We start from the raw sequence: 16611 nt of genomic DNA, 5'->3' as shown, positions 1-16611 counted from the left end.
TTCTCTCCGTGCCTTTTTCTTGACAATCATTGCACTACTTAACATCCGCTGACATCTTTGATGTGCGGGCAAGTGACTCACTTCATCCTAATGAGTCTTCGCCAGTCCTTTGTGGGCAGAAATGCTTCCTTTGCAGAATGTGGGCCTCAGGAAGGACAGGCTCCGGGCCCACAGGAAGGAGCAGACTTGGGGCTGGACCTAGCAGCCACATGCATCAAGCGATAGATATACCTAATCTCACACTATAAAACAAAAAGAAAGACTCAGATACAAATGCCTGCACACTTTGGAATCTGCAGTATGTGTTCCCCCACCACAGCATAGAATTTTTCTATGCTTTTGAACATCAAGAGTCTTTCGTTCTTCTTTTGTTTTTGTTTTTTATTTTTGTATTTTGAGAAAGAGTTTCTTTGTGCAGCCCTAGCTGTCCTGGAACTTACTCTGTAGACTAAACTAGCCTCAAACTCATAGATCTGCCTGCCTTGCCTTCTGAGAGCTGGGATCAAAGGCGTGTGCCACCACTGCCCAGCTAGTGTCTTTCACTGTCAGGTCACCCTAATCTATTTCACTTTCCAATGGCCATTAGTTTGTTCCCGGTTTTCTTCCATTACAAATGATACCACAGCCATGTATGTTGGTTGACATAGGCGTATTGTCCTGTGTCAGCTGGGAAGACTGAGGTATGAGGGCAGCCTGGGCAACAAGCATCAACATCTTATGTCAAAGAAGAAGAGGAAGAGGAGGAGAAAGGGGAAGGAGGAGAAGGGGAGGAGGAGGACATGAGGAGAAGGGGAGGAGGATATGAGGAGAAGGGGGAGGAGGAGGGAGAGGAAGAAGGGGAGGAGGAGAAGGGGAGGAGGAGGACATGAGGAGAAGCAGGGAGGAGGAGAAGGGGAGGAGGTGGAGGAGGACATGAGGAGAAGGGGAAAGGAGGAGAAGGGGAGGAGGGGGAGGAGAAAAAGGGGAGAAGGGGAGGAGGAGAAGAGGAGGAAGGGGAGGAGGAGAAGAGGAGGAAGGGGAGGAGGAGAAGAGGAGGAAGGGGAGGAGGAGAAGAGGAGGAGGAGGACATGAGGAGAAGCAGCGGGGAGGATATGAGTAGAAGGGGGAGGAGAAGGAGAGGAGGACATGGAGGAAAAGCAGGGAGGAGGTGGAGGAGAAAAAGGGGAGGAGGAGGAGGAGGAGAAGGAGAGGAGGACATGGAGGAAAAGCAGGGAGGAGGAGGAGGTGGAGGAGAAAAAGGGGAAGAGGGGGAGGAGGAGAAGAGGAGGAGGACATGAGGAGAAGGGGAGGAGGAGGGGGAAGAAGAGAAGGGGAGGAGGACATGAGGAGAAGGGGGAGGAGGAGAAGAAAAGGAGGAGAAGAAAGAATAAACAAAAGGGGGAAAACTTTCCGTTCTTTAGATATCCTGGCAGCTACATCTTTGATTATTTGGTGAGTTTATCTGAGATACAGTGCTAGAAAGGTCTGTGTTCATTTTAACGTCAAGCATTACCAAACTGTCCACCACAAGGTAGTTTCTCTTGCCTCACATATGTTGGGAACAGTGTTTCATCCTCACCTTAGCAGTACAAAAAATAAGAATTGCAGTTCTGGGACTGGAGAGGTGGCTCAGAGGTGAAGTGCACTGGCTACTCCTAGAGAGGAGTGGGGTTCGTTTCCCAGCATCCACATGGCGGCTCAAAACCACCTCAGCTCAGGGAATCTGATGCCCTCTTCTGGCCTCTGTGGGCACTGCATACACATTGTGCACATACAAAAATGCAGGCAAAACTTCCACACATACAATATAAATAATAATCAATAAATCTTTACAAAGTAAAAAAGGAGAAATTACAGCTCCATCTCCCTAAGCACATGCCTATCCTGACCCTTTACTAATACCTTTTATTTGTTAGGGTTAAGAGGGATCTTATTGTGTTAACTAAGAGTTCATTAAAAACAAGGGTGAGCAAGTTTTGCAAAAAAAATTTTTTTTGAGACAGGGTTTCTCTGTGTAGCCCTGGTTATCCTGGAACTAGTTCATGTAGACCAGGCTGGCCTCAAACTCACAGAAATCCACCTGCTTCTGCCACCCAAGTGCTGGGATTAAAGGCTTACACCATCACCACCAGCTGACTTTTTTGCAGATTTTAAAAAGATTTTATAGCGCATATTAATTATATATAATAATTTCAGTTTTTCCGTATTCTTATTGGCTGTTAGTATGTCCTCTATGAAATAGCCATTCATATTCTTTGATCATTTGACCTCTGTTTCTTTTGTCTTTCAGTTATTGACAGTGGGGACTTTTTGCTTATAGACACTAACCTTCTAAATGTGCTGAAAGTATCTCTCTCCTAGCTTGTTAAACATTCTTAAACTTTGTGGCATCTTTTCTATTTGCTCGCCGACTTGTGGACCCCTGAAGGTCATGCTTCTCATCGACATCGAGCTGGCTTACATGAACACCAACCATGAGGACTTCATAGGCTTTGCCAAGTGAGTGCCCCGGGGCTGTGGAGTGACCCCTTGTGTGTGTGCGTGCACATATGTACATATATGTGCGCGCGTGTGTGTGTGTGTGTATGTGCAGTAAATTCTTGCCCTCCAAGTCCTGAGCCCCATGAGCAGTGGGGCTGAGCCTATTGAGAGTTCTGAGACTCCTCTCCTCTCCCTCACTAGTGCTCAGCAGAGGAGCAACCAGATGAGCAAGAAGAAGACTTCAGGGAACCAGGTGAGTGACCCCAGTGCCCCAGTCTGAGGGACGGAGGGTGCCGGATGGACTCGGAGCTCTGAGGAAACCCCCTCCCAAGGGGAAGGGTCCCACGGGGGCCAGAGATCCTGTCTGTCATCTGCCAACCACAAGCTACCCACTCTGCCTCAGTAATCCTCTCTCCTCTCTCCCCAATGCTTCTCCTGGTTGCTATGGTTACCTCTTTGCAGGATGAGATTCTGGTGAGTACCAGGACTGGGGGTCTTGGCTTCTGCAGTGATGGGAGGTGGAGTCTCATTGGTGATGGGGACCTGCACGTGGGCAGAGGGCACCCTGCGGCTTGAGCACCTTACACATACAGCACACACACAGGAATTCCACACCTGCAGAGTGGGCCCAGAGCTAGGGAGGTGCTCTTTAAAAGTCCACGAGATGAATGTTGGGATGAGTGGATACAAGACAGGCACGTTTCTAAGAAGCCGACGATGACCTCCAATGGACGTTACAAGATGATGAAAACTCATGGGCCCAGTCCCTCCTCACCTGGCTTCCTGCTCCACGCTTCAAATGTCTGCAGAAGCCGGGCAGTGGTGGTGCACACCTTAATCCCAGCACTTGGGAGGCAGAGGCTGGTGGTTCTCTGTGAGTTCGAGGCCAGCCTGATCTACAGAGCAAGTTCCAGGACAGACTCCAAACCTAAAAAAAAAAAAAAACCCACAAAACAAACAAACAAACAAAAATGTCTGCAAGAATGGCACTTGCTTGACCCCAGTTATACGCATGAGCCCTGGAATCCTCAGCAGTTTCCATGGTTTCCAAAGGCTATGCTGGTTAAACATGTTTCCCGGTCAGGCTTGGTTGAGTCTTGGCTATACCCAACCTCAGGTCCTGGGGCCCAGCGTGTAGTAGGAGCTCAGACAATGAGGTGTGAAGGAACTGTATCTCAGGAAGGCTCAGTAGGTATAGGCCAGGCAAAGGGAAGAGAAGCAACTGCAACGAGCACAAAGTTCCCAAGATTAGGAATATATGTCAGAGTAGACCCTCAAAGGATACCTGGAGCCAAGCGGTGGTGGCGCATGCCTTTAATCCCAGCACTCACGAGGCAGAGGCAGGTGAATCTCTGTGAGTTTGAGGCCAGCCTGGTCTACAAGAGCTAGTTCCAGGATAGACTCCAAAGCTACAGAGAAACCCTGTCTCGAAAAACCAAAAACAAACAAGCAAACAAAAAAGACACTTGGAATTGCCTTATCCAAACAGCCGACAAACTCTGCTTGCACACTCCTAGCTATGGGGAACCCACTCTCTACCCTCTACCAAAGTGGCCCACACATCTCCGGCTATTTGTTAGAAGGCTCTCTATCCCCAGCTGGCCTTTGCTTTCCTGTCTTCTATTCTGTCGGCTTGTGGTTCAAACCAGGGCAGGTCTGGCCCCCTCCTCTGACCAGTCAGGCCTCAGGGAAAAAGGGAGGGGGCTTTTGAATGCCTCTTCACTCACCCCATCCTCCATGGGGAAGCCTAGCCCCTGCCCACCAACCTCCTGCCCCCTCCTGCTCCAGGTCATCCGGAAGGGGTGGCTGACCATCAACAACATTGGCATTATGAAAGGAGGCTCCAAAGAGTACTGGTTCGTGCTGACTGCTGAGAACCTGTCCTGGTACAAGGATGACGAGGTGAGTCCAGGGCCCCTGGTTGTCAAGGGCCAAGGGTCAGGCTTGGAACATCCCATAGGCTGACAGTGGCTAAACCACACCCCAGAAGTCTGAAAAGACTCGTATAGGGGGCAGGGTGGGCTATACAGCCAGAGAGGTGCCCTTTCATCCAGGCTGGAAGGAGAAGGTGGCAAGCCTGGAAGCACCCTGGAGTGGGTAGGCAGGGGTGCTGGGTGCTGCTCCCTGACACAGCAGCCCAGGCCTTCCTGTTTTCTCACTCTAGGGTGTGCCGCCTCCTCTGTGGCCCCTACAGGACCATGACACATACATGTCCAGCTGCCAGACACTCAGTTAACCCCTGCATTCAAGTACCCTCAGCCCCTGCCAACCGAGGCAAGCCGCTCTCGATACATCCAGGCCAAGGGACCAGTAGCGATGACAGCCTGCAGAACTGCCCCCCCAGAATAGCTCCCTACCTCCTAGGGCCCCCAGGGGCCCCCACCACTCCCCTCCTGTTACTGGTCTCCTTTAAGAATGAGTCTCTTTGGCTTTCACATCTGGATTCCAGAGGTGACCAGCGAGAATGGGGGGGGCAGACAGGGGGTGTTGTGGTAATGAACTCCAGCTGGCCAAGGAGTGGGGGAAGGGACCTTCTTCCTCCTGAGTGGGCTGCTCTAAGATGGTGTTCTCAATGGGGCAGTAGCATTTTAGAGTGGGGGACTGTGATTTGGGACACTGTGCTCCCTCCTTGATCACTGTTATCCTCCAAGCCTGCCTTGGGACAGGGCCCCACCTCTCCACCTTGGGCGGGGTCCTCTGTCGTTACTGGCGGGGGCGCCAAGCCATCTGGACCTCATTACCCCAACCCTGGCCTCTCCTCGAGCCCAGGGGCCCCTGGAAGGGATGGAGTATGAGGTGGTGTGGGACTGGGAGGTGGCTTCCTACCCTGTCATCCTAACAGTCCCCCTAGACAGCCCCCATGGGTCTCATGTTCCCATATCTAAGATCCCCTTAGACAGAGTTAAGGGGATGGTGGCCCTATAATCTGGCTTCACCGGGTGAGCCAAACTGGAGGGGCTATGTATACCCAGGGTGGGCTTTTTTGTTTTGTTTTAGTTTTGCGCATAGATTTGAATTTAGTTGTGTGTGAAAGTGGAAACTGGCTGAGTAGTGTATGTGGAGAAGTGGGACCTGCACGTGTGTGTGTGTGTGTGTGTGTGTGTGTGTGTGTGTGTAGTAGGGGGTGTTGTGAGCGTGTTGGTGTTGGGGGTATAAACACCTAGGTGTGAATTTGTGTGCTTGCATGTGACTTCATTGTCTGTGCTTGTGTGTCAGGGTGGGGTTGGGGGTGGGCTGGAAGAGGGAGACTGAATGAGAGATATTTGAGAATATGTGTATGTGTTTGGGAGGTGAGGATGGGGGAAGGGAACTTTCCATTGTGAGGCTGAGTGTCTGAGTGTGAGTGCATGCACTTGAGTGTGAATTTGTGTTTGTGTGCGTGCCTGGGCATGGGTGTGCACTTTAAAGCTGGGGTGCACAGATTATACCTCTCAGTTCTGGTAGTGTGAGCGCTGAAGTGAGTGCTTTGTCGGGATGGGAGTGCGTTTTTTGCATTAGAATAGCTGGAGTTCAGGCTTGGGCAGGCGTCTGGTCCCCTCTGCCCAGTCGCACACCCTTTAGTCTTTGGGCTGGGGAAGCCTCTTCACAGACAGGCAATCACCCACATCACCAGCCCCGACGGACCCCCCCAACTTCTCTGTCTTCCTCCACTGCCCTCCCCCATCACCACAACCTCCCATCGGTCCCGTAGCTCTGCACCTCCCTCCAGTCCACCCTGTGCCCCCCAGCTCCCTTCCCCAAGTACAGGCTCTGGTTCTGGAAGACAGCGGGGTTGGTGTGGCTCTCCAGCGACGGTGCCGAGGGTCTAACCCAGCCCAGCCTAACCAATGTGCAGACTACTGTACAATTTGGGAGTCCTGAACAGGTAGTCTAAACACTGGGTAGACGGAGTGGAGGTATCCTCTGGTCCATCCAGGCGGCAGCATCTGTCCATCCGGTGGGAGCTTTGGTCCCATCCCCTGGAGATACGATGTCCCCAGCCCCAGCTCCCATGTCCCCCAGCCCCAGTCAGCCAGCCGTGGTCCCTCTCTGCTCCTGACTCCCCTTCTGCCTCCTTTGACGTGGCAGGGGCGAGCGGGAGCTGGGCTGGAAGGAGGGGCCTGGGGAGGGGGCCGGCAGGAAGGGAGGGCTGGGGGAGGAGGCCACTCCTACCTAATGTCCAACCCTGAGCACAAGGCGGCTGTGGCGGGCCTCCCTAGATGGGTTCCAGATGTTCCCTGGCCGCGTGTGCAACTTCCTCCTCTCCTCCCCCAGCCGCCCTCTGGGGCTCCTGGCCACCCGCCTGGCATAAAGAGGGCTTTATGTGGCTGCATAGACCAGGCGGGTGTGTGGGGCAGAGGGGTGGAGATGACGCCAGGGTGGGAAAGCAAGGTCCTCCTAAACCCAGCCCCCCACCTGAGATCCTAGGCAGAGCTTATGGAGTTCTAGTAGACCATCCCTCCTGCATAGGCCCCATGGTGGTATTAGGTAGGTGGGCCACTGGGATACAGGGAGCAGAAACTTCTCCTCCTTCCTGGTGCCCCATCTGGGATGCCTCCTCCCAGGGTCCTCAAACCCTTCCTCTGGGACGCACAGCCTACAGACACAAACACATCTGTCCACAGACTTCCATAACTTCTTCCACAAACAACACACCAACAGTCTAGCCCACTGCACAGACCATGTAAGACTATTCTTACGTTCTATTCACAATCGCCACACACATCTAACAGTGACAAACATGTTTCCACATGGTCCCATGCATAGATGACCTATATCCTAGAAACATAAGCACACACAATGGTGATGGACTTGCTTGCTTGGCTTTGCGACAACCGCACAAGCACACACGTGCTCACAGACATACAATTTCCAGGCTTGCGCTGTGTGTCTGATTGGTAACACATGGATGGCTGGAGCAGAGCAGGGAGCGGACTGAACCGGCCCTTTGAAGCTTCCGGGGCTAGTATATCCCCCCCCCATCTCTGTAGTCAGGAAATGAAGTCAGAGGCAGTCAGGCTGGAGGCTGGAGCCTCATGTGAGCCATCTCTGCCTGAGGCCCAACCTGGCCCGTCTCCAGGACTCGCTTAGGGTAAGATGAAGGAGACACCCTCAGTCTCACTGCCTTCGCCAGCCCCTTAAGCTATGGCATATATACAGGGCTATTAGGATTGGCTTGAAAGTCATGGTGTGATGTGTGTGTGTGATGTGTGCGTGTGTGTGTACATGCACACGAGTGCATGCACTGTACCCAGATGGTCAGGGCTCCATGGCTAGGATTTACTGCATAGCACCACGTGCAGTGGGAAGGGTTAGAGCCCTGGGCTACTTTGGGTGTTCACAGCCCTGAGGTGCTCACCAACATGGAAAACTCTGAGGGTTGGAGGCATAGCAGCGCCAGACTGACCCCTCGTTCCTCCCAACAGGAGAAAGAGAAGAAGTACATGCTATCTGTGGACAATCTGAAGCTTCGTGATGTGGAGAAAGGCTTCATGTCAAGCAAGCATATTTTTGCCCTCTTCAATACAGAGCAGAGGTGCTTGCTTGCCCCTGGCTGAGCTTCTGAGACCCCAGACCCCACAAGCCCCAAACCATGCCTGCTGTGTAGAAAATGGGTACACAAATGCAGGGACCTGCCATCAGACAACTACTAAGTTTCTACTCAGTGATAGGTCCATGTCTAGACATCTTCTGCCCCTTCCCCTCTCCCCTCTCCTTCCTCGTTCCGTCCCTCTTTTCACAGCCAACCACATAGTGTTGACTTGGCACAGAACACTCTGCCAGGCACTAGAAACAAAAAGTCTAAAGGCCCAGTCTCCTCTGGGACGGTTTGGGATTAGACCTCACATCTCCAGTTCCAGGCTGGCTCTGATATAGGCTATTTCCTACTCAGAATCCCACCCGGGTGGTGGTGGCGCACGCCTTTAATCCCAGCACTCGGGAGGCAGAGGCAGGCGGATCTCTGTGAGTTCGAGGCCAGCCTGGTCTACAGAGTGAGTACGAGGACAGGCTCCAAAGCTACACAGTTAAACCTTGTCTTGAAAAACAAAAACAAACAACAACAAAATCAAAAAGACTCACAAACGGCTGCTATTTGGAAGTCTCCAGAAAGCCAAGGAGTGTGCTGAAGAGGCCTGAGACCCAAGCCGGGGCTTACTGGCTGACTGCGGTCATTTAAGTAGTCCAGGCTGGCCTCACACAGAATATTCTCCTGCCTCAGCCTCTTAAGTCCAGGCTTTGTGCCGTCCCTCCCCCCCTACATAGCTGAGGGCCAAACCCTGGGCCTTATGCTTGCTCGGCAAGTGCTCGACCACTGAGCTAAGTCCCCAACCCCTCAAATACAGGCTTTAGAGTTTGCCACCATGCCTGGCTTCTGTTTCCTACACATTGGGTGACTTTTCCTCCTGACATGTCCCAGTGGCCACAGCAGACAGGAATCATTACCAACCTACCTCCAAATGAGAACACTGAGGTTGGAGAGAGGAGGGACCTTGCCTAGGGTTCACAAGAAAGTTAGGGATAGATACTAGGCATGAGGACCCTAAATCCTACACGGGTCCCTATCCCCTGAGCAGGGTGGGGCTTTTCCTCATCTTCCCGCCTGCCTACCCCATCCTGCAGGAATGTCTACAAGGATTACCGGCAGCTGGAGCTGGCCTGTGAGACGCAGGAGGAGGTGGACAGCTGGAAGGCTTCCTTCCTGAGAGCTGGCGTGTACCCTGAGCGTGTTGGGGTGAGCGGTGGTGGAGCAAGGGGGAGGGGCCAGCTGCTTGTCCCTGGGGGTTCCAGGGCACCAGGCTTTGAGAGGTTCCTAGTCCGTATTTGGCTGACAAAGAACAAGCTACCTGCATGGGTTTCAAACAAAGCTCCCCAGTTTCCCCGTTGTTTTCCTCCAGTGGCGTTTTGTTTTGTGTTTTCCCCTCCCTGCCAGAGGGCATCTTTGAACTTTCATACGCTGGTGGCTTCAAGTTCCCATCACACACACACCCGTCACTGCGGCAGGGTCTGTGCGGACCAGGATTTGAATACACTCCACGAGGCTCACATAATCCCTCCCTTTCCCTCTCTTTCTTCTTCGAATGTGCTCCCTGGTGGCAATGCTGGTGGCAATGCTGATGGCAATGATGATGTGGCTTCTGTGCCTCTGATGTGGCCTCCAGGACAAGGAGAAAGTAAGTTTGCCCTTTCCTGCTTCCTGCCAGGTTCCTGGAGCCTGACACCAACTCTGGCCAAGAGAGGGAACTTGAGATGTTCTTTTCCAAAGTATAGATTGAGAAAGGGGGACAAAGACTAGCCACTAGCATTAGAGTCAAGTCAAAACCGAGTCTGGGGTCCTGAGAGGCTCAGTGGGGAGCCCAGAGCCCCAGCTGTCCTCAGTGCCTCTGTGTGGCAGGCACCCTTGCAGGGGCCGAGGTTTAGGGACACCTGGAGTCTGACTGCACAGGCCCTGACACACCGATCCCTGTGTTCCCAATGCAGGCCAGTGAGACCGAGGAGAACGGCTCTGATAGCTTCATGCACTCCATGGACCCTCAGCTGGAGCGGCAGGTGGAGACCATTCGGAACCTGGTGGATTCGTACATGGCCATCGTTAACAAGACTGTGCGGGACCTTATGCCCAAGACCATCATGCACCTCATGATCAACAATGTATGTCTATAGTTGGGGGTGATGCAGGGGGTTCCGGAGGACCACGCAGCCATTTGGATTTTTTATTACGTTATTTACATATGCACAGGGCAGGGGAATACTTGCCATCTTTTTTGTGTGTTGGTCATGGGATAACTTGAGGGAGCTGGTTTCTCCTTTCAACATGTGTGGGTCTTAAGGATTGAACTCGGTCATAAGCCCATAACCCCCAAACCTTAATTTTTATTTATTCATTTTCAAAGCAGGAATTTACTTTGTAGGTCTGGCTGGCCTTGAACTCAGAGGTTTGCCTGTCTTTGCCTCCCAAGTACTGGGATTAAAGGTGTTAACACTATGCCTGCTTCTAAAACCCTTAGTTTTAATAGTATTTATTTTAAGCTCAAGATGTCAAAAATATTCTTGTTTTGACTTTTGAGATTGGGTCTTGCTGTGGAGCTCAGGCTGACCTCAAACTTGTGGATGATCTCTGCCTGGCTCTCTCTACTTCCTGATTGCTGAGGTGACAGGCACGTCCCACTAAACCTGGCTCCAATCTAGAAAATATTTAACAAGATATGTTACATACTATTTTCCCATTGAGTTTTTTGTAAACCCACTCCAGATGTTACATATCCCGTGAAAATACATCATATTAATTTGAATTTCAGGGAACTTGCAGCTGCAAAATGGATATGCATCCCTGGGTTGACCCAAACATGCATGCTCTTCAAGAGGAGACAGGAGTCTTTGCTTTTTGAGACCTTAGGTGTCGCTTTGAAACACACTTACAGGACCTCCACAGCCCGTGGCTCAGTGAGAAAGCAGAGCCTCAGGAAAGCAGAAGCGGGTTGGAATGCTGCTGGCTGTGTCACGAATTCCCTGTGTGATTTTGAGCAGGTGAACTACCAGCTCTGAGTCTGTTTCCTGATGTGTAACTGCGGACAGTAACGATAGACAGAGGTCAGGACGGAATGCTCAGGAAGTGTGGAGCAGCACAAAGCCGGGCACATGGCGGTGTTTGGTAGATTTTTGGACAAGGATTGCCTCAGACTGGGGATTGTTTTGTTTTGTTTTTGGCTTTTTGAGACAGGGTTTCTCTGTGTAGCCTGGCTGTCCTGGAACTCAATCTGTAGATCAGGCTGGCATCGAGCTCCAACTGCCTCTGCCTCCAGAGTGCTGGATTAAAGGCGTTCCACCACTCCGCAATGCCTGGGGATTTTAAGTGGAAATTAACCGTCCACTACACACTGACAACTTTGTCTCAATCCAAGGACACATTATAATTATATATTTATTACTTTCTTTCTTAGGAACTCAGGACATTTTACACTGTCTTCCTTTTTTTTTGGTACTGAGAAAGCCTTAGTAGGCAGTCGTCCTAGTAAGTAGGACATTAGACTCTGGATCTCCTCCCACATCCCAGACCTAAGGCTTTCCTCTCTGACCATATATTCTCGTCTAAGGAAAAAACATTAGATGAGGTTTTGAAGAGACCTGCGGGTTTAGGCACCAAGCAGAAGTTGGCATCTGAAATGCCAACCCCAGCTCCCAGTTCTACATCCAGTCCCAGTGGGTCTGGCCAGCGACAGGGTTCCAGCCTCCTTCCCTCTCTGCCCCCTCACAGACCAAGGAGTTTATCTTCTCCGAGCTGCTGGCCAACCTGTATTCTTGCGGGGACCAGAACACACTCATGGAAGAATCGGCCGAGCAGGCTCAGCGGCGTGACGAGATGCTGCGCATGTACCACGCACTGAAGGAGGCGCTCAGCATTATCGGCGACATCAACACGACCACCGTCAGCACGCCCATGCCCCCGCCCGTGGACGACTCCTGGCTGCAGGTGCAGAGCGTACCGGCCGGACGCAGGTACCAGGGCCGGCCCCCACGGCCCCAAAGCCCCCCAGCCCGGGGCCCGCGGGAGGAGGGCCGGGACCGGGCAGTGGCGCGCCCGGGTCTCGGGGGCTCCCACCTGGAGCGAGGGGCGGAGCTTAGAAGAGGGCGGGGCTTGTCGCGGGGCGGGGCTTGCCATGAGCTCTGGCTGCGGGGCGGGCGGCGCCGCTGGGGGACGGGGCTTAGGCTCCGACGCAATCCGCGGCCGTGGTGGGCGGGGCTTGCTGCATGGGCGGGGACAGCCTGGGCTAGGGGCGGGGTCTCTGGTGGGGGCGGAGCCACTCATCTCTGCTCCTCGCTTCTTCGGCCCTTGTTGCTCGTAGATCGCCCACGTCCAGCCCCACGCCGCAGCGCCGAGCCCCCGCCGTTCCCCCAGCCCGGCCCGGGTCGCGGGGCCCTGCTCCTGGGCCTCCGCCTGCTGGATCCGCCCTGGGGGGGGCGCCCCCCGTGCCCTCCAGGCCGGGGGCTTCCCCTGATCCCTTCGGCCCCCCTCCCCAGGTGCCCTCGCGCCCCAACCGCGCCCCGCCTGGGGTTCCCAGGTGAGTAAGGGCTGAAAGCGGCGGGAAAGGCCGCTAGGCGGGCGTGACTGGGAGGGAAGTGGAGTCGGATTCCAGATCCTTGGCCTAGCAGTGGAAGCGACCCTCTCCATCCCAGGCACTGGGGCCGGTGGTTGCGAGGTCAAGCGACCTCCGGGCTGACGGTCCTGCCCCGCAGAGGGCGCTGAGTCCCGGAGGTGGTCGTTTCTGGGGAGGAGGCACTGGTGCTTATACCACCTGCCCCCTCCTTTTCAGCACTTGCATGGCGCTTCCTTCTTTTTTCATTTTTCTCTCCATTCTTCCCACACTTTGCATTTCTGAACCGTTGCCCTCCATCCTCCTCCATTCCATTCTCCACTCACTCGCTCAACTCCTGGTGAGCCTACCTCACGACTAGGGCTCTGACCCCAGATCCTCTCTTTGAGATCGAAGATTTCTACAATTACATTCAGAACTGCCTTGATGCCTGCCCCACTTTCCAGCCCTGACTCTTTTAAGCTTTCCCAGGGTGGTGTCCAGCCTCTGGCACACAGGATCAGTCCAGACTGTGATTGTGTGACCAGCAGGGTGTATGATGTGTGTATGGGCGTGCACACGGGTGTGAGTCTGAGAGTGGCACCCAGGCATGGAGAAGGATAGGAAGCAGCTGGGGAAGGGGTCTGGTGGGGATCATGGACAATCTGGTAGTCTGGAACCAGAGGGTGGGTGTGGGGCAGGGACAGAGACTGAAGACTATCCTACCACCAGAGATCTCTAGGAAGAGGAATACACTTCAGCCCTTGGCTTTGCCTTCTTGATCCATGACCAGCTTTCTTTCCAGTAAGTTCACTCTAATAGCTGACTCACCCTGCCCAGTTTCCACTGACCATAGTCTCTGAGAAAGAACACATTATATGATAGACCAGTAGCATCTGTTTGCGAATCTAGATGGCTGAACGGCAGAGCTGGGTGTCCAATCCCCATGCACCAGTTGAGGCAGGGGCTCTATGGGGCTATGATGAAACAGGAGGGTAAAGGCAGGCAGCAAGCATGTCCTGGGGTTGGGAGTCCAGAGATGCTGGTTTATTCCCTTTAGCAAGTCACCTTCCCTCCCAGGGCTTCCATTTCCCTTCTCCTGAGTAAGTATGCTCCACTTTTCCAGGGCAATGTCCAGATAGAGACAGTGGACCACTATACTGATGGGAAATGTGGCTGGCTGGCTGTAGGGTGGGTCACAGGCTGGAGACAGATTTGTGGAGACTCAATGCTCTAGAGAACCATGGAAGGTTATTGGGCGAAGAAATGAAGCTGGGTCCTAGAATACAAGCCCCAGTCCCTTATGGAGCAGTGTGGTAACCCTATCAGCACACCAGGCCTGAGTGTGCAGGGAGCTGGTGCAAAGGCCTTCTGTGTGCAGGCGAGCTTCTGTGTTGTGACAGCTCATGCGTGTGCTTCAGTGTGCCGAGTGGCTGCATGTCCCAGATCTGTGCTGCATGTATTGGCTGGCAATGGTGCTGGGCAGTGGGAGGTGAAATGTATGCGTGTTTGTGGGCATGTGTGTTAGTGTGTGCATGCAGGGCCTTGAGGCCTCACAGCATGTGTGTGCACGCCCAGGCGTGTGCGTGTGTGTGTGCCCTAACCCCACGCCTGGCTCACCTGTGTGTTTGTGAACTGCCCTGTTGATTTCGTGCTGTCTTTCAGAATCACTATCAGTGACCCCTGAGGAGTGTCAGCTACGGTAGGTTATGCTCTCAGCCTGCTGCATGAAGTGTGTCTGCCCCCTCTCTCCTCGCTGCACCAGCTCCATGCTGAGGACAACCTCGGAACCTCTGAGCCAGGCCCCTCCTCCTTCTGCAGCTCTAGACTCCCTCTTCCTGTCCTCTGCCAGCTGGCTCTCTCTCTTCCCAGTGAGCCTCGGGACTCAGCGCCACTACTCAAGGCCCTTTTGCCTAAACCGAAGGCTCTGGGGGCAGGTTCCATGCCCAAGCTGGTAGATGTGGGCTGTCAGAGACACCAGACACCAGACTCATTGTTGACAGTGTAGGGACTGAGAGCTTGGAGAGGATGTTTGTGGCTGGCCTCTGACGAGGCTAGAGGCCTTCATACCTAAAGTGTGCTGCCAAGGTAGAGCATCTAGCTCCCACCCTGGAGCATGGGCATCTAAATCCACCACAGAACAAACAGGATGACCTGACACTAGACAGTAGCCATAGCTGAGTCAGGGCTCTGGTTGGCTAATGATTTCAGAACACTTAAAAGCCTTTGCCATTCTGTCAGCCCATTAAGAGCTCACAGGCAAGGCAAGGACAAGTAGCCCCCTTTTCTCTTCCTCCTTAATACTGCACATCTGCAATTAATGGCCATGTTCTCAGCCCCAGACACAGAGCCAGCCCATTAGCTCCTACACTGCCTGTACCTTTTAGCTAATGGCACTGCAGTGTCTACTGACTTGGCAAGTCAGCTTGAGTTCTGCCTGGCCGGCCACAGGATCGCTGTGACCTGTCCCAGCTCTTCCCCAGCCATTGACGCTCACCCTTCTGCTTTTCCCCAGCAGGAAGGGCCCAGCCTCACCTACGCGACCTGCAGCCCCCAGACCAGCGGAGGCTCCCCTCTTAGACTTATAAGTCTTTGGCCACAGGCATCGGCTGCTTGCCTCCCAGCCTCCCCAGGGTCCCCTCAGAGGACTCTTGGGCTTTCTGACCACCTGAGGGGCCTCCAGGGCTCCCTCCAGTCATCCCCTTTAGCTTCGCTCTCCTGGTTCAAGCACTTCTGGCCTCATGGCTGTTACATGGGACTCCCTGAGGCTTGGGGTGGCCCAGGGCCAATGGGATGGGAGAAAGAGTGACCAGAGAAGAGGGAGACCCTATGGACACATTGCCTGGGTGGTGTGTGAGAGGCCGTGTGCGTGGCAAGAGAGGGCCACCAGCCTCCACCCAGACTACCTGCAAGTTATGGCCCGGCACCTCCCATCTTGCCTTTTTCATTCATCAACTGTCTGCCTCTTTTCTGGGAACTTTGCCCACATCCACACCTGCCTCATCCCCTCTGCCTCTGCTGGGGGTGGCTACTCTTGCCTTACCAGCTCTCCTTCCTTTTCTCTCTCCGGTTCTCTCTTTGCTTTCTCTCCAACTGCCAGCCGATCGGGTCAGGCAAGTCCATCCCGTCCTGAGAGCCCCAGGCCCCCCTTCGACCTCTAACCAGATCCCTTCTACTCCTCGGAGACCTCCCTTACCAAGCCTGCCTGGACAGCTGTTCTGTGACTTGACAGTGGCTCCCCCAGTCCTAAAGCGTGTTCCCTTCATCTGTGACTTAGTCTGTTGTAGTGGTGAGCTACACATCCAGATGTGATGCTGGTGAAAACTTGTGCCCTCTGTGGTATTGCTCCTGCGACATTCTATAAATATCTATAAATATACCTATATATATATATATACATATATATGGCTGACACAGCCTCGCCTATAGTATCAGAATCAACCATCATGCTGTCCTTGTGGAGTCTTGTGGTCCAACTACAAGGGAACACTGTCACTCTGACCCTCCCCCAATGTGCCACCTCCAGTGAGCTTCTCTGTCCTCTTGGCCTGTGGATGGCCATCCCCTCAGCCATCCCCACCCTGCAGCATTGGGATGCTGCACCAGCACCTGTATGGTTCTCATAGCCACCAGTCTTGCTGTCTTGGCTGAGAATAAAATCCATTTCTGGATGACGGGGAATTGTGTGTCCTCTGCTGGTTCATAGTTCATATTCTCTGTGGAGCTGAGGGGAGGGGAAGGTGTAAACACTGGGCACTAAATGCAGGATGAGGAAGAGCCCCTGCTAGGGTGCTATAAGGTGAGTTTAGTAGGGCCTCATCCTATGAACTGCTTCCACCATTAGGGGGCAAGACCATGAACTCAGCCAGGAGACTGAACTGAGGAGGCCTGCAGCCTGAAGGAGAACAAAAATGGGCCAATGTATGGACAGGCTAGGGGAAATGGGGGACAGAATGGAAAAGGTCTGGCCTGTAAGTCAGCACCCTTAGGTGTTGTACCCTATCTATGGTGTTCCACCTACATATAGGTCAGTCTTGACTGTAACCCCATGACATTCTCACTGGGATCCCTCAGCTTCAGTAAGCAGTATACAGACAATACA

General features: G+C 53.4%; 1 protein-coding gene across 7 annotated transcripts in view; it reads left to right on the top strand.

Moving 5' to 3' along the window:
• Window positions 1-16190, top strand: part of Dnm1 (dynamin 1) — a 44523-nt gene extending 28333 nt beyond the window's left edge. For 2 of the 7 annotated variants that reach the window (XM_075985821.1, XM_075985819.1), the window contains exons 12-22: window positions 2408-2478; window positions 2662-2713; window positions 2923-2934; window positions 4249-4362; window positions 7866-7975; window positions 9061-9172; window positions 9600-9611; window positions 9919-10089; window positions 11693-11934; window positions 12282-12497; window positions 15610-16190. In XM_075985821.1, coding sequence (XP_075841936.1) covers window positions 2408-2478; window positions 2662-2713; window positions 2923-2934; window positions 4249-4362; window positions 7866-7975; window positions 9061-9172; window positions 9600-9611; window positions 9919-10089; window positions 11693-11934; window positions 12282-12497; window positions 15610-15670 — 1173 coding nt within the window. In that variant the 3' untranslated portion in view covers window positions 15671-16190. Of the gene's footprint in view, window positions 1-2407; window positions 2479-2661; window positions 2714-2922; window positions 2935-4248; window positions 4363-7865; window positions 7976-9060; window positions 9173-9599; window positions 9612-9918; window positions 10090-11692; window positions 11935-12281; window positions 12498-12585; window positions 12588-14174; window positions 14212-15024 lie in introns of all 7 variants that reach the window. The other 5 variants (XM_075985817.1, XM_075985818.1, XM_075985822.1 and 2 more) reach the window with 4 other exon arrangements.
• The last annotated feature ends 421 nt before the right edge of the window (window positions 16191-16611 follow it).

Source organism: Microtus pennsylvanicus, chromosome 9, assembly GCF_037038515.1.
Source record: "Microtus pennsylvanicus isolate mMicPen1 chromosome 9, mMicPen1.hap1, whole genome shotgun sequence".
Lineage (NCBI taxonomy): Eukaryota > Metazoa > Chordata > Mammalia > Rodentia > Cricetidae > Microtus > Microtus pennsylvanicus.
Note: the sequence above shows the minus strand (reverse complement) of the source record. Positions and strands in the feature narration are given on the sequence as shown.